Source organism: Cervus canadensis, chromosome 11 (genome assembly GCF_019320065.1).
Source record: "Cervus canadensis isolate Bull #8, Minnesota chromosome 11, ASM1932006v1, whole genome shotgun sequence".
Taxonomy (NCBI): domain Eukaryota; kingdom Metazoa; phylum Chordata; class Mammalia; order Artiodactyla; family Cervidae; genus Cervus; species Cervus canadensis.
The window spans coordinates 46040008-46063808 of record NC_057396.1 but is presented as its reverse complement, the minus strand read 5'-3'; the positions used below and the strand labels follow the sequence as shown (position 1 = coordinate 46063808).

Below are 23801 nucleotides of genomic sequence, written 5' to 3'. Positions count from 1 at the left end.
TATAAATCTTATGAAATTCTGGAAAAAGGGAAAACTACAGAGACAGTAAAAAAAAAAAAATCTGTGGGTTTCAGGGATTCTGAGGGAACAGAAGAGGGATAAATAGGAGGCTTGCAAGTATTTTTAAGTTTTTGAAAATATTCTGAAAGGCACTATAATGGTGTACACATGTCACTATACATTTTTTAAAACCCCTAAATTATACAACACAAAGAGTGTACCCTGATATAAGCTACAGACTTTCATCAATAATAATGTATCAGTATTGGTTCATTAGGGCTTCCCAGGTGACTCAGTGGTAAAGAATCCGCCTGCCAAGCAGGAGACACAGAAGACTCAATCCCTGGGTCGGGATTGGAGAAGGAAATGGCAACCCACTCCAGTATTCTTGCTTGGGAAATCTCATGGAAAGAGGAGCCTGGCGGGCTACAGTCTATGAGGTTGCAAAGAGTCAGACTCCAAATCTTCTCTCGCAACTCCTTTCTCTCCTAAGTTCATATAACCTATCAGGCACACTTTCCACAGGAGGCTTCCAGCACTCAGACAAGAAGGGTTAAGGACTTTCTGGTTATGTCACTGAGGAGACCAGCAATAGAGGAGATCCTGGGGGAAAGAAAGACAACATGAGTAAGACCATGGTCCCCAAAGATGCTCAGAGAACAAATAACTTGCCCTGCAGTTTCTCCTCCACCTTGATCTCCTGGCCACTGAACAGTCTGCTGGCCATGGGAACACCAATCTAGGCAGGGGCATGACTCCAGTCTGTGGTTCCAAATGGCTATGATGACAGTTTGGGGTGAGGAGAGATGTAGGTTGGTACTGACCAGGGTAGCCTGGTGCCTCTTTGGGTCCTTCTGCCTATGGGCAGGAATGGTGGGGATAAAGGAGGTGGGAAATGCTGAGTTTATTAATGAGAGACATGGGAAACAATAATGGATTGCCTTCACCATTTGGTCACCCAGTAGAGGCTCTGTTTGGAATTCTCCGTCCCTTGAGAGCAGAGTCAGAGGGCAGACCAAAATGTGTCTGCAGAAGCTTTGTGGTTTGGTGGAAATAGTGGAATGAGAAGCAAGAAATCTTAGCTCAGTTCCTCTGTGACCTTGGGAAAATTGCCTTTCCTTCATAAATAATAAATCATACAAGATTATTTTAAAACAGGGATCACCAAAAAGTTTTTATAGAGTAACAGCAAATATTTTAAGTTTTGAACATGGTCTCTGTTGCAACTACTCAATCTGTCCCATGAAAGCTGTCATAGACAATATGTAAATAACTGGGCATGGCTGTGTTTCAATAACATTTTATTTATAAAAGAAGGTGGTGGGCAGGATTTGGCCCACCGGCTGCAGTTTAATGATTGCTGATATAAATTGCCAACCAGTGTTGATATTTTACATCTCTGATTCATGTTTGGGCAATTCCAGAGGGAACTGGTGAAGCAGGAGGTTATCTTGTGAATCGCATTCCCAGAGACAATTCTTCCTTCTAGCATAGATTAGAGAACTGTCAGGCTGGAAGCAGGGGCAAGAGCTGAATAAACTTTGGAATATCCACCTCCTTGAGGAAACTGATTTAATGAGAGGAGAGCCAGTATACTGAATGGAGATTGGCAAAGTTATGACTTAGATAAGTGAGAGTGAGTTTGAAGGGGTAATGACTATGAGTTTGGGTGGGTATATATACGAAGGAAAATTTAAAACTCTGTGTGTGTGTGTGTGTGTGTGTACTTATGGTGAAGGGGTGTTTTGTGTGAACAGGGAAAATGTGTGTTAGTATGTAAATCATCAAAATTTGTATGAGTAAATAGTGTGTGTTGTGACTGTATAAATGAATGTGTCTGATGATACGGTAATACGAATGGAAGATTGTGTGTAAGTGGATCTGTAGCAAGCAGAGCTGGAATTGAACTCAGGTAGGTCTAAAGTCCATATAATTTTTCCTATATTATATTGTTTATATGTCTTAGACATTCTGGTGAAATAAGAGAATGAGAAGGGAGTGGAGAGGACACCAAAGAAAAGTGGTTAGGTAATCAACAAAAAAAATGTCTGTTTCTAAAACTAATGGAAGGTTTGACTCAATAATCTGGGACTCAAATATCAGCTTAGCCTCTAACAGGTTGTTTGACTTTGGGCTGTTGCTTATCTGAGATTAGCTTCTTCTTGCATGAACTAGTGATACTTTCAATTCCATAGGTTTTGTACAATAATTAGAAATAATAAATACATCTAACAGTAGTAATGGTTGCTATCATCAAAGAAGTATTAATGACAGAAATTGGATATTACTAGCAATAAGAAATGAAAAGTAATATTAGATTTGGCAACCATGATATGACAGATTATTTTAGAAAAGGAAGATTTATACATAGTAGTGTATATATGTCAATCCCAATCTCCCAATTTATCCCACCCATCTTTTCCTCATATGTTTGTTCTCTACATCTGTGTCTCTATTTCTGATTTGCAGATAGGTTAATCTGTACCATTTTTCTAGATTCCACATATATGCATTAACATACAATATTGTTTTTCTCTTTCTGACTTACTTCATTCTGTACTAGATTGGAATTAACATATACACACCACTATGCACAAAACAGACAATTAATGAGACCCTATTGTATAGCAGAGGGGGGGAAAAAAGAAGATGCAATCTGTTTTTAGGACATATATTAAAGTGCAAATTGCTCGGTCGTGTTTGACTCTTTGCAACCCCATGGACTATATAGTCCATGGAATTCTCCAGGACAGAATACTGGAGTGGGTAGCCTTTCCCTTCTCCAGGGGATCTTCCCAACCCAGGGATTGAACCCAGGTCTCCTGCATTGCAGGCGGATTCTTTGCCAGCTGAGTCACAAAGGAAGCCTAAGAATACTGGAGTGGGTAGACTATCACTTCTCCAGGGGATCTTTCTGACCCAGGAATTGAACTGGGGTCTCCTGTATTGCAGGTGGATTCTTTACCAACTGAGCTAACAGGGAATATTAAGTTAACCTTAAAAATGCATTCCAATATACATTCAGTTCAGTTCAGTCACTCAGTCGTGTCCGACTCTCTGCGACCCCATGAATCGCAGCACGCCAGGCCTCTCTGTCCATCACTAACTCCCGGAGTTTACTCAAACTCATGTCCTTCGAGTAGGTGATGCCATCCAGCCATCTCATCCTCTGTCGTCTCCTTCTCCTCCTGACCCAAATCCTTCCAAGAATCAGGGTCTTTTCCAGTGAGTCAACTCTTCGCATGAGGTGGCCAAAGTGTTGGAGTTTCAGCTTCAGCATCAGTCCTTCCAATGAACACCCAGGACTGATCTCCTTTAGGATGGACTAGCTGGATCTCCTTGCAGTCCAAGGGACTCTCAAGAGTCTTCTCCAACACCACAGTTCAAAAGCATCAATTCTTTGGTGCTCAGCTTTCTTCACAGTCCAACTCTCACATTCATACATGACTACTGGAAAAACCATAGCCTTGACTAGATGGACCTTTGTTGGCAAAGTAATGTCTCTGCTTTTTAATACGTTGTCTAGGTTGGTCATAACTTTCCTTCCAAGGAGTAAGCGTCTTCTAATTTCATGGCTGCAATCACCATCTGCAGTGATTTTGGAGCCCCCAAAAATAAAGTCAGCCACTGTTTCTACTGTTTCCCCATCTATTTCGCATGAAGTGATAGGTGCAGACAAATACTGTTTGATTCTACTTATACAAGGTACCTACATAATCAAATTCTTAGAGTCAGAAAGTACATTGGCAGATGCCAGGGGCTGGGGGTAAGAGTGGTGGGGGAGGAAATGGGGAGTTAGCGTTTAATAGGGACAGAGTTTCAGTTTAGAAAGATAAAATATTTGGAGGATGGATTATGATGAGAGTCGAACAACAATGTGAATGCACTTAGTCCCACTGAAACGTGCAGCCAGATATGGCTAAAGTAGTATGCTTTATAATATGTGACCTACCACAATGAGAAGCACTGAAAAAGGAAAAGGAAGTTTTAGGTGTTGTAAGTAAAATGGCATGGGGTAAAGATTGGGAGGGTGGTAAGGGGATAAATGAAGAGAGAGTGCAGCCAGCCCTGCTTTTCTGAAACCGAGGTGAATGGGGGAAGAGACACAGTAAGGAGAAGGAGTCAGCAGAGAGGGAGAGTTTGAAATGACCAGAGTGACAGATTAATGGAGAGACGCTTCGGGTCCAGTGCACAGATGGAGAGCTGAGCCTTGAGTGGGAGAAATAGGAAGACAATTCAAATATAAATTTGTAGCTGGCAGAGTGAGGGCGGTTAAGGGAATTAACAGATATTTTTTTCCTTGAACCAGGAACCAGGAAATCGCAATCACCTGATGAAGGGGACCCAGGTGGAGTGAGGTGGACATGGTGTGATTTTCAAAGCATCTCGTGGGTAGCCAAATCCTAGCTTCACCTTTACTAGCCAGGTGACCTTGCGTACGGGGGATGAAAAACTCTAAGCTCTGTTTGCTCTCCATCAGTAAAATGGGAAAATGACTATAGTCATTTCCTGCTATGTTGATTGAGAAAATGCACGTGTAGCCCTTAGAATAGAGATACTCTCAATTGATCTCGTCCCTGGTCCCTGTTCTCCAACCTGCCTCCTCCCTTCTACATCCTTCCTACACAGCAGGGCCAGAGAGAGAGTGACCTCAAATACAAACTTCACCATGCCCCCCTCTCACGGCAAACCCTTCAGTGGCTCTTCCTGCTTCAACATAAACCCCAAACTCCTTACATCAGTACCCAGAACCCTCAGTGAGTTGACCCCTACTTCACTGCCTCACATTATTTCCTATCATTTCGTGCCATGTCCTCCAGGCTATAGTAACCCTGAATCATTATTTCCCTACAAACTCCTTGTCCTTTCAGATCTTTGTGACTTTGTTCATGTTCTTCCTCCTCACATGACTTTACCTGGCAAACTCTTTATTTAATTTTTTAAGGTTCATCTCAGAGTGGCAACTTTAGAAATCCTTTTCTGAACTTCTAGGAAGCTTTCCATGTTTCCACAGCTCCTCCTTTTCCTCTAACCTATTTGTATTGTATAGATATTTTGTTTAATTGTCTGACTCTTCTCAGGGAGGTCCTCCAGGAGCCATGGTATGTGTTCAGTAAGGTTTGTTAAATTGATAATGAACTCAGTTACCATTTTCCTTTTGAGATGTAGATCACATTCTGATAAGGTGGAAAATGCAGGGTTATTCACAGCTCTCAACTGTTTATAAATGCTAAGGTCTATGGCATTCTAGAGCTGGGAGAACTCACTTAGAAATATCTAATCCAGAGTCTCCCTGACTTTAGTTTTAAAGTGACAAATAAAAGAGAGACCCAGAGCAGGGAAGTAATGTTACCAAGATAACATAGCTGTTGAATAGAATGGCAAGGACTTTTAACCCATGTTTCCTTGTTTCTAATCAGGACCATTTCCACTTCTTATCCAGAGAAAAGTGATCTGTTTCCATTGCCCCCACTCCAGCTCCAGTCACCTGTTTGGAAAGAGAAAAGAGATGACTGCCAAATCCCATACACCAACATCCAGATGACTCATCCTGGCCATGGCAACCCCCAACCACACTAGTCCCAGCCATTCACTCTTCATTCTGCTGGGGATCCCTGGCCTGGAAGACCAGCACACATGGATCTCCCTCCCATTTTTTCTTTCCTACCTTGTTGCTGTCCTAGGGAATAGCCTCCTTGTCTTCATCATCATGACTGAACGCAGCCTCCATGAGCCCATGTACTTCTTCCTCTGCATGCTGGGTGTGGCGGACCTCATCCTGTCCACTACCACCGTGCCCAAAGCCCTGGCTATATTCTGGTTCCATGCTGGAGAGATTTCCCTTGATGGTTGTGTCACCCAAATCTTCTTCATCCATGCCACCTTCATTGCTGAATCAGGAATTCTGTTGGCCATGGCATTTGACCGCTATGTAGCCATCTGTGACCCATTGCGCTATACCACAGTGCTCAGTCAGGCAGTAATCATAAGGGTTGGTCTGGCTGTGGTCCTGAGGAGTTTCTCTGTGATCCTTCCAGATGTGTTCCTGGTGAAAAGACTGCCTTTCTGCCATAGCAACATGCTACCACATACCTACTGTGAGCACATGGCTGTTGCCAAATTTGCTTGTGCTGATATTCGTGTCAATGTCTGGTATGGCTTGTCTGTCCTTCTCTCTACTGTAGTGGTAGATGCCTTGCTCATCTTAGTTTCCTACATCTTCATCCTCAATGCAGTCTTCCGCCTTCCCTCCCAAGGAGCTCGGCAAAAGGCCCTAGGCACATGTGGCTCCCACCTTGGTGTCATTTCCATGTTCTACTTGCCTGGTATTTTTACCATAATCGCCCAGCGATTTGGGCATCAGGTTCCTCCTTATATCCACATTCTGCTGGCAAATGTCTGCATGTTAGCTCCTCCTATGCTAAACCCCATCATTTATGGTGTTAAGACCAGGCAGATTCGAGAATGTGTGGTTAGTACTTTGTCTTCACCGTGGAAACTCTACTGAGTTTGTATGACAGGTGATATGATTACCAACATAGGATCTTGCAATTCCTTTGCTTACTTTGTAGAGATTTATCAAGTTATGGTTGTGTTGACTGTGAACAAAACGATTTGTTGTGATTTTGAAAGACTGAATGCAATGTTATCTTGAGAAGGGTAGTATTTAGGAAAGAGCATGAACCGTTGGATCAAAATTACATTTGAGTACTGGATTTTCCAAAAGTGATGCATTTGACCTTGGGGAAGTCAGCTTATTTTCTTAAAGACTTCTCAGTGTATGCATAGGGCCCCAGAAAAACAGAAATATCAAAACCAAACTAAGTCATATTAAACAATGAGAATTATTTCCTATAATAAACTTATCTACTAAAACATCTAGACAGAATACATATTCATTTAATAATATATACATTTGAGGTATAACAAACTTTTATTCTGAATTAGAAATGGGACCAGTGGAACAGAAAAAAGAGCTCAGAAATAAACCCTTGCATATTGGTCAGTGAAACTTTAACAAGGATGTCAAGAATTCTCAAAAAGGACAACCTTTTAATAAATGGTATTAGGAAAATTGGATATTCCTATACAAAAGATTGAAATTAGGTCCTTACCTTACACCATAAACAAAAGTTAACCTGAAGTGAGTTAAAGACTTAACTCTAAGTCCCCAAACTGTAAAAATCTTAGAAGAAAATATGGAGAAAAACTTCTTGGCATCAGTCTTGGCAATGATTTTCTTGATATCACACAAAAGCAAAATAAGAAGTGGGACTACACCAAACTGAAAAGCTCCTGCGTGCGTGCTCAGTCGTGTCTGACTCTTTGTGACCCCATGGACTGTAGTCCACCGGGTTCCTCTGTCAACAGGATTTTTTAGGCAAAAATACTGGAATGGGTTGCCATTTCCTCCTCCAGGGGACAGTCCCGACCCAGGGATCAAACCCATGTCTCCTGTGTCTCCTGCATTGACAGGCAAATTCTTTACTACTGAGTCACCTGGGAAGACCCCATAAGCTCCTGCACAGCAAAGTGAATAATCAGTAAAGTGAAAAGGTAATTATGGAATAGGGGAAAATATTTGCAAACCATATATCTGCTAAGGGGTTGATATCCAAATATATAAGGAACCAATGAAACTCAGTTAGCAAAACTCAATAGTAAAATAACACACACACACACACAAAATCAAAAAGAAATAACCTGACTAAAAAATAGGCAAAGACCTGATGAGACATTTTTTGAAGAAGACATACAGTCAATAGGAACATGTAGAGATTCTCAACATCACCAGGGAAATGTGAGTTAAAACCACAATGAGGTATCAACTCAAACCTGTTAGAATGGATATTATCAAAACTATAAGAGATGACAAATGCTGGCAAGGATATGGAGAAAGGGGAACCATTGTGTGGTGTTGATGGGAATGTAAATTTGTGGAGCCAATATGGAAACAGTATGGATGTTTTTAAAAAATTAAAAGTAGAACTATCATATGATTCAGAAATTGTACTTCTGTGTATTTGAAAATAAAATTGGTATCTCAAAGAGATATATACATCCCCATGTTCACTGAGGCATTATTTACAATAGCCAAGGCATAGAAACAACCTAAATGTGCATTGAAAAATTAATTGATAGATAAAATATCACACACACACACATACACACACATTTATGTTATCCAGCCATAAAAAGAAGGAAACCTTGCCATCTGTTACAACATGAATGAACCTTGAGAATATTGAAGTAAATGAAATAAGCTAAAGATAAATACTGTATGATCTCATTTATAAGTGGAATTAAAAAGAAACTCATAGAAACAGGGAAAAGATTGGTAGTTGCCTGAGGTGAGGGTCTGGGGGTAGGGTAAACGGGTAAAAGTGGTCAAAGGTACAAACTTTCAGTATTTAAGATGAGTATTTTATGAGGATGTAACATATAGCATGATGACTATAGTTAATAATACTTCTTTGTATATTTGAAAGTTGCTAAGAGACTAGATCTTAAAAATTCTCACCACAAACATGTATTAATACAAATACAACTATGTGAGGTGATAGATGTGTTAACAAAGTTTATTGTAAAAATTTTGCTATATGTATGTGTATTAAATCATTACATTGTGCACCTTAAATTTAAAAAATGTTATATCTCAATAAAGCTGGGAGAAAAAAGAGAAAAATGTGGTACATACACACAATGGAATATTATTCAATCATAAAAATAAGGAAATCTTGCTACTTTTGATAACATGAATAAACCTGGAGTACCTTATACTAGGGCTTCCCTTGCAGCTCGGATGGTAAAGGATCTGCATGCAATGCTAAATGAAATAAGCCAGAAACAGAAAGACAAAAACAGTATGATTTCTCTTACATGGAGAATCCAAAAAAAACTGAACTCACAGAAGTAGAGAGTAGAAAGGTGGTTTCAAGAGGCACAGGGGTAGGGGAAATGGAGATATAGCTTGAAGGGTACAAACTCAGTTTGGGGATCTAATGTACAGTATGGTGACTATAGTTTAAAACATGGTATTATATACTTGAAATTTGCTGATTTGATCTTAAGAAATGTTTTAATTAAAATATTTTCATAAGTAAGTGAGGGGCACCATAATCTTTAAATTTCTTGATCATGCTTTTATCATATGGCTGTGATAGAACTGAAAATTTAAAGTATAAATAGGATCTTGAATATTGACAAAGAGTAAGCACTGGATAGATTTTTAACGTCTTCCTGTCTTAGCTTGTTTATCTTTAAAACTTTGCTATGATAATTTCTGCTTCTTCTATCAATACTTCAAAAGGAAGTTGTGGTAACAAAGGAGATCAAAAAGTCAAGAGATCTTATTTGAATTTTAAAGGATAATATTAATCAAAATTAGAATTGGTGCTGGTAAATCTCTCATCTCTCAAGAGAACTAAAAAAAATTTTTTTGAAGCACAGTTGATTTACAGTGCTGTGTTATTTTCAGGTGAATGGCAAAGTAATTCAGTTATACATGTACATGTATCTATTCTTTTTCAAATTCTTTTCCCTATTAAGTTAATACAAAATATTGAGTATAGTTTTCTGTGCTATACAGTAGGTTCTCAGTTATATATTTTATATAAAGTAGTGTATATATGTTAATCCCAAACTCCCAATTTATCTCTTCCAACCCCCTTTTCCCCTTTAATAACCATGTTTGTTTTCTATATCTGTGGGTCTATTTCTGTTTCATATATGAGGTCATTTATATCATTTTTTTAAGATTTCACATATAATTGATACTTGTCTTTTTCTGGCTTACTTCACTTAGTATGATAATCTTATGTGTAACATGCTGGAGTGTACCTGGATCACTTGTTAGTAATTATCGGTGGGGATAAAAGTTGAGATACTATGAAACCTCTACTATTTAATTCTTTTTGGTGGAGATGCAGGGGATGGCAGTATGTCATCTGTGTAATATATCTGCAAACATCAGGGTAACCCAATATGCCAAGGTATTCAGATTTTGAGAAATAAAAATTTATTTAAGTTTATATCATTATGGCAGTGTCCTCACATCAGCATATCAACTGAAGGGGGAAAAAACCCACCATCAATTACATTGGTCATGCCCAGAGCAGAGAGGTAGAAAAGCTGATTTCATAATCTACCCTTCTAATAAAAAATATTTCTCTTTGACCCATATTGGATATACAGAATCCAACCCTCCCCCAGCACATCCCATTCATGATGAACTAAATTCTCCATATTCTCTCTAGTGTTATCAACCAAAGCACTGGTCACCTTCGACAACTTACAATGAGTTAGCTCTATGATGTCTCTTGCCTGAGGACTCCGTTGTTGCTATCTTTCCATCAAAGTACCTTCTTTCTGTCCAGGGTTAAGACCTAAAAACAACAGCTTTTTTCAAGGTCACTGACATCTTTGTGTAGTATCTAAGTTTTTCATGAAATATTTAGCATATGTGCTAAGGGCAATCTGAGATTCTATTTTAGATAAGGAATCATATTTCCTGGAAGGACAGTGGCTCTCAGGGAGCCTACTGATGTTCACATGTAGAGCTTCATTGTGCCAACTTAAAAAGTTTAAATTCAAGAAAAGTGTCTGCTGAAATCAGGTGATGCTGTTACCTCCTTCCTGGCCTTCACACCAGTCAGGGTTCAACCAGAGGAGAACAGGAAATAAATATTATGAGATTTGCTTATGCTAAGAAATTCGCTTATACATCTGGGAGGGCTGGCCAGACAAGTCATAAAATCCACAGGGCAGATTATCCAGGAAGGTGAAGTTCAGACTCTTGGGCATGAGTTGGAGCTGCTATTCACAAGTGGACTATCTTCTTCACAGGAGCCTCAGCTCCGCCTCTAGACTTCCACCTGATTGAACATTAGGCCCACCCAGCTTATCTAGGACAACCTCTCTTATTTAAAGTCAAATCTTTATGGACTTGGCTCAGATGGTAAAGCATCTGCCTGCAATGCCGGAGACCCGGCTTTGATCCCTGGGTCAGGAAGATCCTCTGGAGAAGGAAATGGAAACCCACTCCAGTACTCTTGCCTGGAAAATTCCACGGATGGAAGAGCCTGGTAGGCTACAGTCCATGGGGTCACAAAGAGTCAGACACGACTGAGCGACTTCACTTTTCACTTTCATTATGGACTTTGATGACATCTACAAAAATACCTTTATAGCAACAATCTGGATTAGTGTTTGATTGAAAATCTGGGGGCTTATAGCCTAGGCAAGTTGGTCTATCAAAAAACTATCACACTGGCCATTTATGTTGATATGTTCTTTAACCAACTCCACTGTCAACAAGATGTGGTGGGGAGATAACAGTGGAAATGAGGGATCACAGCTGGTTAGATATTTAACATGGCAACCTAAGGCATGCATAATTCAGCCTTTATTTTAAAAGTTAATGCCTGTTTTCCTATAGGCACTGTGAAGCCACTCTTGATCAGATGTCTGTTGGGAAGATAATCCTCGAGGTGTACAAGGTAGGAATGATAGGATAGATTGAGACCAATTTATTTAGGAAGTCCTTTGCAAGATACATGGGACTTCCCTGGTGGCTGAGATGGTAAAGCGTCTGCCTACAACACGGGAGACCAAGGTTCGATCCCTGGATTGGGAAGATCCCCTGGAGAAGCAAATGGCAACTCGCTCCAGTACTCTTGCCTGGAAAATCCCATGGACAGAGGAGCCTGGTAGGCTACAGTCCATGGGGTTGCAAAGAGTTGGACATGACTGAGTGACTTCACTTTCACTTTGCAAGATATATAGTAGAGATTGGACCAAAAGCCTAAAGATGGAGAGGAAAAAGCAAAACTTGAGTCACATGAAGGTAGAAACATGCTTTAGTTGATCCAGATGAGTTTGGGGGCCAAATGCAAGTAGTTTCTTTCATGGAGGGAATCATAAAGCAACATAGGACAGGAATACTGGTGCTGTAGGTCATTTGACATAGACCGCGGGTGACCTTTGTGCCAGTTTGCCTGCGGCATCCTGACACATATGCAGAGACAAAGGTGGTTTGGAGTTCATGGGCACATGAGACAGGGTCACTGGCTAAGAAGTGGAACCAACAGAGGGGTTGCTTGTGTCCAGACAGAATCATCTGGATCCCTACCAGCCTGTCTTAAGTGGACAGAGGATCAGAGGGGCTGAGTTTGTTCCTCTATCATTGAAACCAGGATTGAAGAAGGGCCGCAGAGGTCCAGCAAAGGCACATTCGGAGAAGGTGTAGATGAGGGAGCCGTGGTCAGTGATGTTGTAGAAAGAGACAGTGTTGGCCTCATAATCTAGGAAGATCCCAACTCGGCTTGGAGGCACCTGAAGGTGGAGGGGAGTCTGGGGGCAGGTGCCAGCCTCATATTTCTGTTTGTTCCACAGCCAGATAATCCAGAAGCCATTGTCGGAGTTGAGCGAAAACTGCCCCTTCCTCCGCACATTGTCTCTACAAACCCCCAGGTCCCAGGCTTCCTTTCCCGTCACATCTACCTCCCAGTAAACTTTCCCGGAGTTAAAGCGCTGGGCACCCAGTACCATGGGGTAAGCATCAAATCTCTCCTCATTTTCAGGCACGTCCTGCCGGGTGTTTGTAAGCCTCACTTGTCTCCGATTCTCCGAAAGGATGAGCCATGGATTGGCTGTCTGTGGATCCAGGGTGATGTGTACTGCAGAGAGAGGGTCACAGTCAGGCTGGGAGGGTGTGCAGAGTCAGAACCCTGTGCCGGTGGTGGGGGATGAGGATGAAGGGGTGACCCTGAGCCTCACTGTGTGAGGAGAAGATCCCTAGCCAACTCCTTTGAGGGAACCACCTTCTCGATTTCTGCACCTGCCCCACCTACTCTAACCTGCCATCTTTTTCCAACCCAGGGATGCACTGGGCACCCTCCTTATCCCCTTCACTCCCTTGGCAAGCCAGTCCCACACCCCTGGTGCTGGCCTTACCTCCACACGTCCTCAGCATCTTCTTAATCCCGGGCACATAGAATACATTCCTCAGGTCTGTGGAGGTGACATCCAGCTCCTTCAGGTTCCAGGATTCACTCCTGTGGGAAAAAGAGTTAGAGAACCTGTCTCCAACTCCTACCTCATCCTGCCCAAATCCGATGGCTATACCACCCTTGTGGATGACTGATAATTTAATTCAATGCAAATTTGCAAACTGCTCTTGTGTTAGGGGGGTTTCCCAGGTGATGCAGTGGTAAAGAATCCACCTCCCAATGCAGGAGACATGGGTTCAATCCCTTGGGTCAGAAAGATCCCCGGGAGAAGGAAATGGCAGCCCATTTCAGTATTCTTGTGTGGGAAATCCTATGGGCAGAGGAGCCTGGGGCTACAGTCCATGGGGTTGCAAAGAGTTAGACACAGTGAAGTGAAAGCTGCCCAGTCATGTCCAACTCTTTGTGACCCCATGGACTGTAGCCTGCCAGGCTCCTCTGTCCTTGAAATTCTCCAGGCAAGATTACTGGAGTGGGTAGCTGTTCTCTTCTCCAGGGGATCTTCCCTGGAGATCGAACCCAGGTCTCCCACATTGCAGACGGATTCTTTACCATCTGAGCCACCAGGGAAGCCTGGACACAACTCAGCAACTAAACAACAACAACCACAACAATCTGTGTTAGGATCCCTGTGGACGGAGGGCAAAAGTAGGTAGGATTTTGTTTCAGTCTAAGCCTTGATGGCTACATGAGCGTCTGTATCATCTGGCCAGCCTGTATGTCTCTCTGGGTCATTACACAAGTACCTTCTGTTTCACTTCATAACTCAAGGTGTCTGATACAGGCTGAATCACCTCCATGAGGAACCTCAAGGAGTCTCGCCCATGCTGTGGGTCTTACCCATGGCTCTTTTGGAGAGGTTTGAAACCGGTTAGATACTTTTTAAAAGAGTCCCAGCAGGCTGTAAACTCAACTTCCCTGTCTGTTATAAGTTCACTTTGTGAAGATATGACATGCCAGTTACTTTGGGCACCTCACCAACTGTGTGTGTTCAGTTGCTCAGTCGTGTCCAAGTCTTTGTGACCCCAGGGACTGTAGCCCACCAGCCTCCTCTGTCCATGGGACTCTCCAGGCAAGAATACTGGAGTGGGTTGACATTCACCAACTGAGCTGTCCATTAATTAGCCTTCTGAGACCAGGACATATTTTAAGGAGGACTGGGTCTTTGAGAATAGGAAGGAGGATGGGGATGACTTCAATGCATGTTTTCTAACTAAAACTCTTTTTTAAGGTATATACTGCCCCCTCCTCTAATGAAGAAAACCTTTCCTTACCTTTCCAGGACACTTTTCACCTCCTGAGGAGATAAGAAACAGACAGTAAGTTCTGGAGTCCTTAGTTTACAACTGAGACTTCAGTTGTGTGGGTAAAGCGATATCACTCTGAGATCTACAGAACACTGCTCTGCCCCAAGCTTCTGGACCAAGGCCTGAAAAATGCCTCTGACCACCTTGAAATGGATGAGGAAGCAGAAACCCAGCATGGGTGTGACCTGTAATCAGGGGAAGGAAGCTGCTGCTGCTGCTGCTAAGTCGCTTCAGTTGTGTCCGACTCTGTGTGACCCCATAGACAGCAGCCCACCAAGTTCCGCTGTCCCTGGGATTCCCCAGGCAAGAACACTGGAGTGGGTTGCCATTTCCTTTTCCAAAACATGAAAGTGAAAAGTGAAAGTGAAGTCGCTGAGTCATGTCCATCCCTTAGTGACCCCATGGACTGCAGCCTACCAGGCTCCTCCGTCCATGGGATTTCCCAGGCAAGGCAAGAGTACTGGAGTGGGGTGCCATTGCCTTCTCCGAGAGGGGAAGGAAAAGTAGCTTACAAAATCTGATTCAGAAAACAAATTAAAAAGATCAGATTCTTGGTGGGGGAGAAGAAAGGCACAAATAGCTCTGCCTGGCTGAGGCCCAGACCCAGTCACAGAGAGAATGGCCGAGTCAGGACACATGAATGCACAGAAACTGCTCTCATCAGTAGACTTGCAGTGCTGGGGAGGAAGGGCTTAAAGCGCTGTCCTATGCTATGGTTAATGTCCCTGTCATGTATGTGAAACCAAAGCATCTGAGAATGTTCTGTGGCAGGGACTAGGGTCCTTACCCAGGAATTGGCAGGCTCCTAGGCCCTGTCAAAAAGTGCCTCAGAGAGCTCCACTCAGAGAAGGGCAGATGATTTAGATCATGGGAAGAAGAGAGCTGCCAAGTCAAATCAATCTTATTGGCTTTTATGCACAAACAAATTTTCCCATGACTGTATCTGACCAAGAGACAATGAAGAGGTATGGGGAAAAGAGGAACCACAGAATGTTACAGCAGAGGGACTTTTGAGACCATGTAGTCCAAAGTTTCTCAAAGTGAGGCAAGCTCATCATTGCTGGGTGTGAGATGATTTTTAAGTAGAACACACATCAGTGAATTTATTAAAAAAAAAACACAAAAACTATTTTAAAAATAAATTCATTGATGTGTTTTCTACTTAATACTTCTTACTCAGGTGATAATACCTCTTATTCAGGTCAACTGGGTTAAGTTTCTTAGCTTCAGTCTATCACTAAATCTTTTCACTTCTTTGTACCTTAAGTTCTCTAATCTATGAACTAGGGGTAATAATAATAGCATCCACCTCATTTCATTGTCATGAGGGACTGAATGCCTGACAATTTTATGTGCTATTTAAGAATTTTCAGTTATTCATGGTATTATGAAATAAATTAGAATTGTGCTGCTGAAGAAGACTCTTCAGAGTCCCTTGGACTGCAAGGAGATCAAATCTGTCACTCTGAAAGGAAATCAATCTTGAATATTCATTGGAAGGACTGATGCTGAAGCTCCAATACTTTGGCGACTCATTGGAAAAGACCCCAATGCTGGGAAAGATTGAGGGCAAAAGGAGAAGAGGGATGCAGAGGATGAGATGGTTAGATAGTATTGCTGACTCAATGGATATGAATTTGAGCAAACTTTGGGAAGCCTGGTGTGCTGCAGTCCATGGAGTCGCTAAGAGTCAGACACAACTTAGTGACTGAACAACAAAAAACAAAAATTAGGAAAAGTAGCAGTAACAACACATGGCTACTATGGCTTAGAACAGATTTTTTTTGTGGTATAAATTGTTTAATTATTTCTAAACTCCTATTAGGTAAGTACTGTTATTTATATTCCATTTAAAGATTAGTAAACAGGCACAGAAAAAGCAGTGACAAGGATGGCTATATAACTCAATAATCTGTGCAATGAGCATATACATCAAAGCTGTATTACCAAATGAGAACCCTGGCTTAGGCCAAATAAGGGAGAAACAAAGTCATATTTTAATATTTCTCTAAAATTCTCATTTCTTTGTCCATATTTTCCTGGGAGGGCAAAATAACTTGCACAAGGTTTAATTTTATTTTCTCAGTTATTTTACTTTTAGCTTTATTTTGTCATTTGCAACCGACTGTTTTTATATTCAGTAGGTCAGTCAGTCAGTTCAGTCATTCATTCGTGTCCGACTCTTTAAGACCCCATGGACTGCAGCACGCCAAGCTTTCCTGTCCATCACCAACTCCTAGAGATTTCTCAAACTCATGTCCATTGAGTCAGTGATGCCATCCAACCATCTCATCCTCTGTTGTCCCCTTCTCCTCCTGCCTTTAATCTTTACCAAGCATCAGGGTCTTTTCAAATGAGTCTGCTCTTCACATCAGGGGTTGAAAGTATTTGAGTTTCAGCTTCAGCATCAGTCCTTCCAATGAACACCCAGGACTGATCTCTTTTAGGATGGACTGGTTGGATCTCCTTGTACTCCAAGGGACTCTCAAGAGTCTTCTCCAACCCCACAGTTCAAAAGAATCAATTCTTCGGTGCTCAGCTTTCTTTATAGTCCAACTCTCATATCAATACACGACTACGGGAAAAACCATAGCTTTGACTAGACAGACCTTTGTTGGCAAAGTAATGTCTCTGCTTTATAATAAGCTGTCTAGGTCAGTCATAGCTTTTCTTCCAAGGAGCAAGCATCTTTTAATTTCATGACTGCAGTCACCATCTGCAGTGATTTTGGAGCCCCCAAAAATAAAGTCTGCCACTGTTTCCACTCTTTCCCCATCTATTTGCCATGAGGTGATGGGACCAGATGCCATGATCTTAGTTTTCTGAATGTTGAGCTTTAAGCTAACTTTTTCACTCTCCTCTTTCACTTTCTTTCAAGAGGCTCTTTAGTTCTTCTTCACTTTCTGCTCTAAGGGTGGTATCATCTATGGATGTGAGGTTATTGATATTTCTCTTGGCAATCTTGATTCCAGCTTGTGTTTCATCCAGCCTGGCATTTTGAATGATGTACTCTGCATATAAATTAAATAAACAGGGTAACAATATACAGCCTTGACATACTCCTTTCCTGATTTAGAACCAGTCTGTTGTCCCATATCCAGTTCTAACTGTTGCTTCTTGACCTGCATACAGATTTCTCAGGAGGCAGGTCAAGTGGTCTGGTATTCCCATCTCTTTCAGAATTTTCCACAGTTTGTTGTGATCCACACAGGCAAAGGCTTTGGTGTAGTCAATAAAGCAGAGGTAGATGTTTTTCTGGAACTCTCTTGCTTCTTTGATGATCCAGCGGATGATGGCAATTTGATCTCTGGTTCCTGTGCCTTTTCTAAATCCAGCTTGAACATCTGGAAGTTCACGGTTCACGTACAGTTGAAGCCTGGCTTGGAGAATTTTAAGCATTACTTTGCTAGTGTGTGAGATGAGTACAATTGTGTGGTAGTTTTAGCATTCTTTGGCATTGCCTTTCTTAGGGATTGGAATAAAAAGTGACCTTTTGCAGTCCTGTGGACACTGCTGAGTTTTCCAAATTTGCTGGCATATTGAGTAAACCATTTTCACAGCATCATCTTTTAGGATCTGAAATAGCTCAACTGGAATTCCATCACCTCCACTAGCTTTGTTCATAGTGATGCTTTGTAAGGCCCACTTGACTTCGCATTCCAGGGTGTCTTGCTCTAGGTGAGTGATCACACCCTTGTGGTTATCTGGGTCATAAAGATCTTTTTTTGCATAGTTCTTCTGTGTATTGTTGCCACCTCCTTTTAATATCTTCTGCTTCTGTTAGGTCCATACTGTTTCTGTCCTTTATTGTGCCCATCTTGGGCTTCCCTTATGGTTCAGCTGGTAAAGAATCCATCTGCAATGTGGGAGACCTGGGTTTGATCCCTGGGTTGGGAAGATCCCCTGGAGAAGGGAAAGGCTACCCACTCCAGTCTTCTGGCCTGGAGAATTCCATGGACTGAATAGCCCTTGGGGTCGCAAAGAGTTGGGCATGACTGAACAACTTTCACCTTCACTTATTTTCACTTTGCATGAAATGTTCCCTTGGTATCTCTAATTTTCTTGAAGAGATCTCTAGTCTTTCCAATTTTATTGTTTTCCTCTATTTCTTTGCATTGATCACTGAGGAAAGCTTTCTTATTTCTTATCTCTCTTTCGTTGCTGTTCTTTGGAACTTTGCATTCAAATGGGTATATCGTTCCTTTTCTCCTTTGCCTTTCACTTCTCTTCTTTTCTCAGCTATTTGTAAGGCCTCCTCAGAGGTAGGTATTCAGTAGGTATTTTATAACATAAATGATAATAAAATTAAATAATATTTATGCAGCCACATACTGTGTGCCAGGCACTGTTCTAAGCATTTTATGTTTATGTATGGAAACCTAGCAGACCCCATGGGGTTCTCCCAAGAACAGATCCCTTGTGTTCTCTGCCTCTTTTTTTTCTTTTTATAAAATTGAAACACAGTTGATTGACAATGTTTCAGGTATATGGCAGAGTGATACAGTTATACATATATACATTTATACATATATAGCTCATAGAAGTGTAAACATGTTACATTTACAACTAAAGCCTGGGGAACTCCTTGTCATTCAGTCTATTCCCGCTGCCCTTGTTTCACAAATGGAGAAATTAGGTCTAGGGAAAGAAAATGACTTAATTTAGAGTTACGGAAGGAATTGGTGGCAAGGTTGGGGCCCTGAGATATGTAATATTAAAATATCCATTTAACATAGGAGCAACCTAATCCTCGGAAAGAGTAAGGTATGTTCTCAAGATCATGAATCTGATTGTGTATTAGAACAGACACTTACTAGTGATGTCCATTTCTTTTCATTGCTGCATGGAATATTCCTTTCTAATTTGTACTTTTCCAGGCCTTGAATGCAAACCACTCATAGGTCTGAATTCCAGTTTATTTAAGAAAATGCCAGGGACCAAGTTTCTGTGTGCCCTGAAGGTAGCCCCAAGGCACTCTGGGTTTTTTCAGTTACTCCCTGAATCTCAGAGGGGAGCTCTTCTCAGGCCTCACCTGCAGCAGCTCCAGCGCCGAGCCCCGCCTCCTCCTCTCCAGCTCTGCGATCAGCTCCTGCAAGGCCTGGACCTGCTGGGCCAGCCTGGCCTCTGTGTCCCCCAGGGTTCTCAGGTGTTGCCTCTCCTCCTCCTCTAGCTTCTGCAGTTGCTTCTGCTCCTCTTCAGCCAGGAAGTTTTTCTGCCTTACAAACTCTTCATGAATTCTCAATTTGTGCGCCTCAACTTTCCCCTTTGGTGTCAATGGAAAGAAAGAGGTGGTTTTTAATCATAATCCCCTAAGATTTGGGAATGCAAGTATCCATACCTACTCCTACTCCACTCTGGCTCTGTCTGGGAACACACACATACACAACCGTGCTGGGAAGGAAGGTGGGTGAGGCTTCTGGGCCTGAGGGGAATGGGACTGGTGGGGCGCGGTGGGGGAGGCGCACCGTAGTTGCTCTCCTATCACAGCTGCATCAGCCTGTGGTATCAGAGATTTCCTCAACCTCCTTCAAGTCACCCCCGCTCCCCCAATGTGCCCCTTTGTCTTCATATCTTAGTAACTGAGCGAGTAACACCTGGCCCTACTCCAACAAACCTGCAAAGCCAGGCTCATAACCTGGTTCCGAAGTCTAGGACAAAGGACTCTTTGAGATATTCTATGCTTGCCCTCTCCTGCTTCTAACTGGAGGGTCACTCAAGATCACCACAGCCTGCCTTACCCTTCCTGGGTCTCAAGTCTTCCTCTTCTGGGACCTCTTGGCCATGAGCTCCTTCTGCTCCTTTCTAGTCCCTGACCCACCCCACCTCCTAATCCCTGGGGTGGAACAAGCTGTAGCTCTCCCATTACATTTTGGACCAGTGAGCTGGACATGGTCAAGTAACTACCTCGTCAGACTGGTTTTCCTATCTTAGACCTTTGAAAGTGAAAGTGTTAGTTGCTCAGTCATATCTGACTCTGCGACTCTATGGGATGTATGTAGCCTGCCAGGCTCCTTTGTCCATGGGATTCTCCAGGCAAGAATACTGGAGTGGGTAGCCATTCCCTTCTTCAGGGGATCTTCCCAATCCAGGAATTGAACCCGGGTCTCCAATACTGCAGGCAGATTCTTTACCATCTGAGCCACCAGGGAAGTCCATCTTAGGCCTTTATGGTTCCCTTAAGTCTGGTCCTCACAGTCACTGTCATTTCTTGACAACTTGTCATTTCTTGACATTGGGCATCTCTCCTGGCATTCCTCTGTCCCAGACCCTGAGGCCCTGTGCTGTCATCTCCAGAGACTGGGCTCAAGAAGCAGGAGCATTAGGGGGTATCTTGTCCCTCAGCACCTTCTCCTAAGACTCTCTCTCCATCTGATTGGGAGCGCTTTTTGATCTCCATACTCTTTCAATCCCCTCCATCAAGAGACCTATGGGGCAGCTGGTTCTTGGAGAGTGAGATATAGGGACTGGCATAGCTGGACCCTCCCCAGGTTTCTGATCTAAGATTCCCTTCAGGATATGACTCTTGCCTTCCAGGATGCTTTCTTCATTGCAATGTCCAGTTCCAGCTTCTCAGCCAACTCCTGCTTATCTCTTAGTTTCTTTAATGCCACCTGAAGCTTCTCCTGCAGAGAATGAAAGCAAGATGATACCCAATCAGGTCAAGAAGGAGGGTGCAGGGGTGTAAAGTGGGGGAAGATCATACCGGTTCTTATTAGGGCCTGAGTGCAGAGGACAAGGAAGGACTAGAGTCTCTTCGGGGTAGGAACTCTGTGGATGGGAAGGTTTTGGAAAAAGCCTGATATTTCTTACAAAACAGGGCCACATGGTTGGGGTACAAAGGGTGGGGGCACTGCTTGTTCCTAATTAAGCAGGAGGGCACAAGGGAAGATGATTCTTGAAGCATTTTCCCATGGCACATCCCTGCTCCTGGAAAATGAGAAAACTGTGCTGAGCTTGCCATTTCCCCCTTAAATAAGACGTAGAAGGCAGGAGACCCCTATCCTTTCCCCAGCCCCACAGGTAACTCTCTCCCATTCCCAGCTCTGGGGAACAAAGCCGTCAACAGGGCCCCATCTCCTTTTTACCTGTTCCTGCCTCTGTGCTGAGGCCTCACCTGGTACTCCTGAGCAGCCTCCTCAATAGGGACCATGGGATGATCACGGTGTTTCTGGGACTGGGAACACACCCAGCAAAGGGCCTTCCCATCTTCCTCACAGAAGAGGTGAAGTTTCTCTCTGTGCACCGCACACAGCTCCCCGTGGGGGCCCTCCTTGGCACCCTGGCTGATCTTTCTAAGGTTGTCCACCATGTTGGCTACCTGTCGATTGGGCCGGAGGTTCTGGAGCAGGAAGTGGCACCTGCACACAGGACAGACGCTGCCGCCGTCTTTCCCGACCTCAGAGATGCACTCCTGGCAGAAGCTGTGACCACATTCAATGCTCATGGGCTCCACCATGGGATCCAGGCAGATAGAGCACGTGACCTCCTCCCACATCATTGTCAAGGGTATGGCTGAGGCCATTGGCGTGATGCTCCTCTTCAGCAGTGCTGGGGAGATCTTGCGGTGAGGGGAGGAGAAGGGGAAAGGGAGGGAAGAGAAGAGCCAGGTGAGAAAAGGGAACCGGAGGGAGGGTGACCTGGAGGGAGTGAAAACAAGAAAAGACAAGGACCTCAACCTGAACAGCAAGTGCTCCTCTTCCATAGTCTGGGTCACTGATCCAGTCAGACAGAAGGGGACAATGAATCCCCAAGAGATAGCAAAAATTGTTGAGAACCTGAGAGACAGCTGCTTACAATTCGACTTTCATCATGTTCACCTCTGCTTAACCCCTCAGAGTCCAGGCTTTACCTATTGATCTTCCGCCTCAGGCCACTGGTCTTCCACTCTGTTGAGAAGCTAATCTTAACAGTAGCGACCATTGACTGTGCTCCTTCCACGTGCCAGGTGCCACATACTTCACATACATTCTCATTAATCTTTGCAATAGGCAGGGGTTATTGGTATCTAATTATCAGTAACATGAATATATATAAGAATATTTATATTTATTCTTACATATTCTCCTAAGGATACATGTATATCTGTATTAAGTACATGGGCTTCCTAGGTGGTGCAAGTGGTAAAGAATCCACCTGCTAATGCAGGAGACACAGGAGACAGCAGGTTTGATCTCTGAGTTGGGAAGATTCCCTGGAGAAGGAAATGGCAACCCACTTCAGTATCTCACCTGGGAAATACCATGGACAGAGGAGCCTGGCGGGCTACATACAGTCCATGGGGTAGCAAAGAGTCAGACACGACAGAGCACACACACACACGCATATGTATATGTATGTGTATATATGTATGTGCATACACACAGAAGCGTGTGGTTTATTAAGAACTTCCTGGGCTCTTCTCTCAGCTACTCTGAACCTGGCACCGCCTTTGTTTCTTCTAGGGCATAGACCCATAGTTTTCTAATATCCTAAGCAACCCTGTCTCTCTCACCTCCAGAGGGGGCCTTTTGGGGACAGCAGTCTCAGGGATCGCGGATCTACCCCCACACCGGGCTCCCCTGGACCAACCCCGAGCTAGGTTGCCATCCTAGTTCTCCCAGTTTCTCTGGGTCTTTCTTCCCAGCTCAGGTGCCGGCGGAAGCAGGGCAATCCGAGCTCCTTCCAGGGGACATCCCAGTCAGGAGGACAGCCCAGCCTCCTCCCAGGCTGCAGGGGAAGAACAGCTGGGTTAGGGTTGAAGGAAACCTATTGCGAAAGAAAACCTGAGATCGAAGTTTCTAGGGGTGGGGACGGCTAGAATGAGGCTCTTCCGGCCCGGGGCAGGGGAGAGAGGTCCCCCAGGGAGAGTTGGGGTATCTCGGTCTAGTCAAGTTCACTCACCTTTTCAACGGACGCAGTAGATAGCAGCCGCTTCCTTATTTCACTTTCGATTTCCCGTCCACTGCAAATCTGAAAGGGAGGCGGGCAGAGGGGGCGGAGAGTGGGCGGGGCCAAGGGAGGAGGAAGGAGGAGGGGTTGAGGTGCCGCTAGAGTCCGGAGCTTCTTGCTGGGGGACTGAAAACTCCGCAGCGTTTAGTCCTTGCTTTGCGTTCCCTCCGGTGTCCTCCTTGTGTAATAGAGTGAAGCAGCGTATCTGCTACGTGGAGGAGCCATGCTGCTTTCTTTGATGCAGGTCATCACCCCAGGCCTAGGTGCTGTGCCCTTGTGTGGGAGCTGCTTTTGAGGAGGTTTGGATGGACAGCGGTGCCTGGAGCTCTCCTCTAAAGGCCACCTTCTGTTCCCTACTTCCAAAAACAATTCCCTTTTCAGGAGACTTGATATTCTTTTAACGTCAGGGGGAGAGCGATTTATTCCGCAGTACCTCAGGGCATTATCACACCAGTGAGTGGTAAGAAGGGACTTGCCATTTATTGAGGCACCAACTGTGCACTTCTCCCTGAGCCAGGGACTTTTTCAGGTTGTTTTATTATTATTTTAAATAATAAAA

General features: G+C 43.5%; 2 protein-coding genes across 2 annotated transcripts; one reads left to right on the top strand and one right to left on the bottom strand.

Moving 5' to 3' along the window:
* Window positions 1-5557: 5557 nt before the first annotated feature.
* Window positions 5558-6508, top strand: LOC122450245 (olfactory receptor 52B4-like). The gene has a single exon (XM_043482476.1). The coding sequence runs from the start codon at window positions 5558-5560 to the stop codon at window positions 6506-6508; it is 951 nt and encodes a 316-aa protein (XP_043338411.1).
* A 3491-nt stretch (window positions 6509-9999) lies between these two features.
* Window positions 10000-23279, bottom strand: TRIM21 (tripartite motif containing 21). Its single transcript, XM_043482344.1, has 7 exons — window positions 23195-23279; window positions 21429-21872; window positions 20842-20937; window positions 19347-19577; window positions 14282-14304; window positions 12955-13055; window positions 10000-12677 (listed from the first exon to the last, which is right to left on the bottom strand). Exons 2-7 carry the CDS (start codon window positions 21834-21836, stop codon window positions 12127-12129), a joined length of 1410 nt encoding a protein of 469 aa, XP_043338279.1. The 5' UTR covers window positions 21837-21872; window positions 23195-23279; the 3' UTR covers window positions 10000-12126.
* Between the last annotated feature and the right edge of the window lie 522 nt (window positions 23280-23801).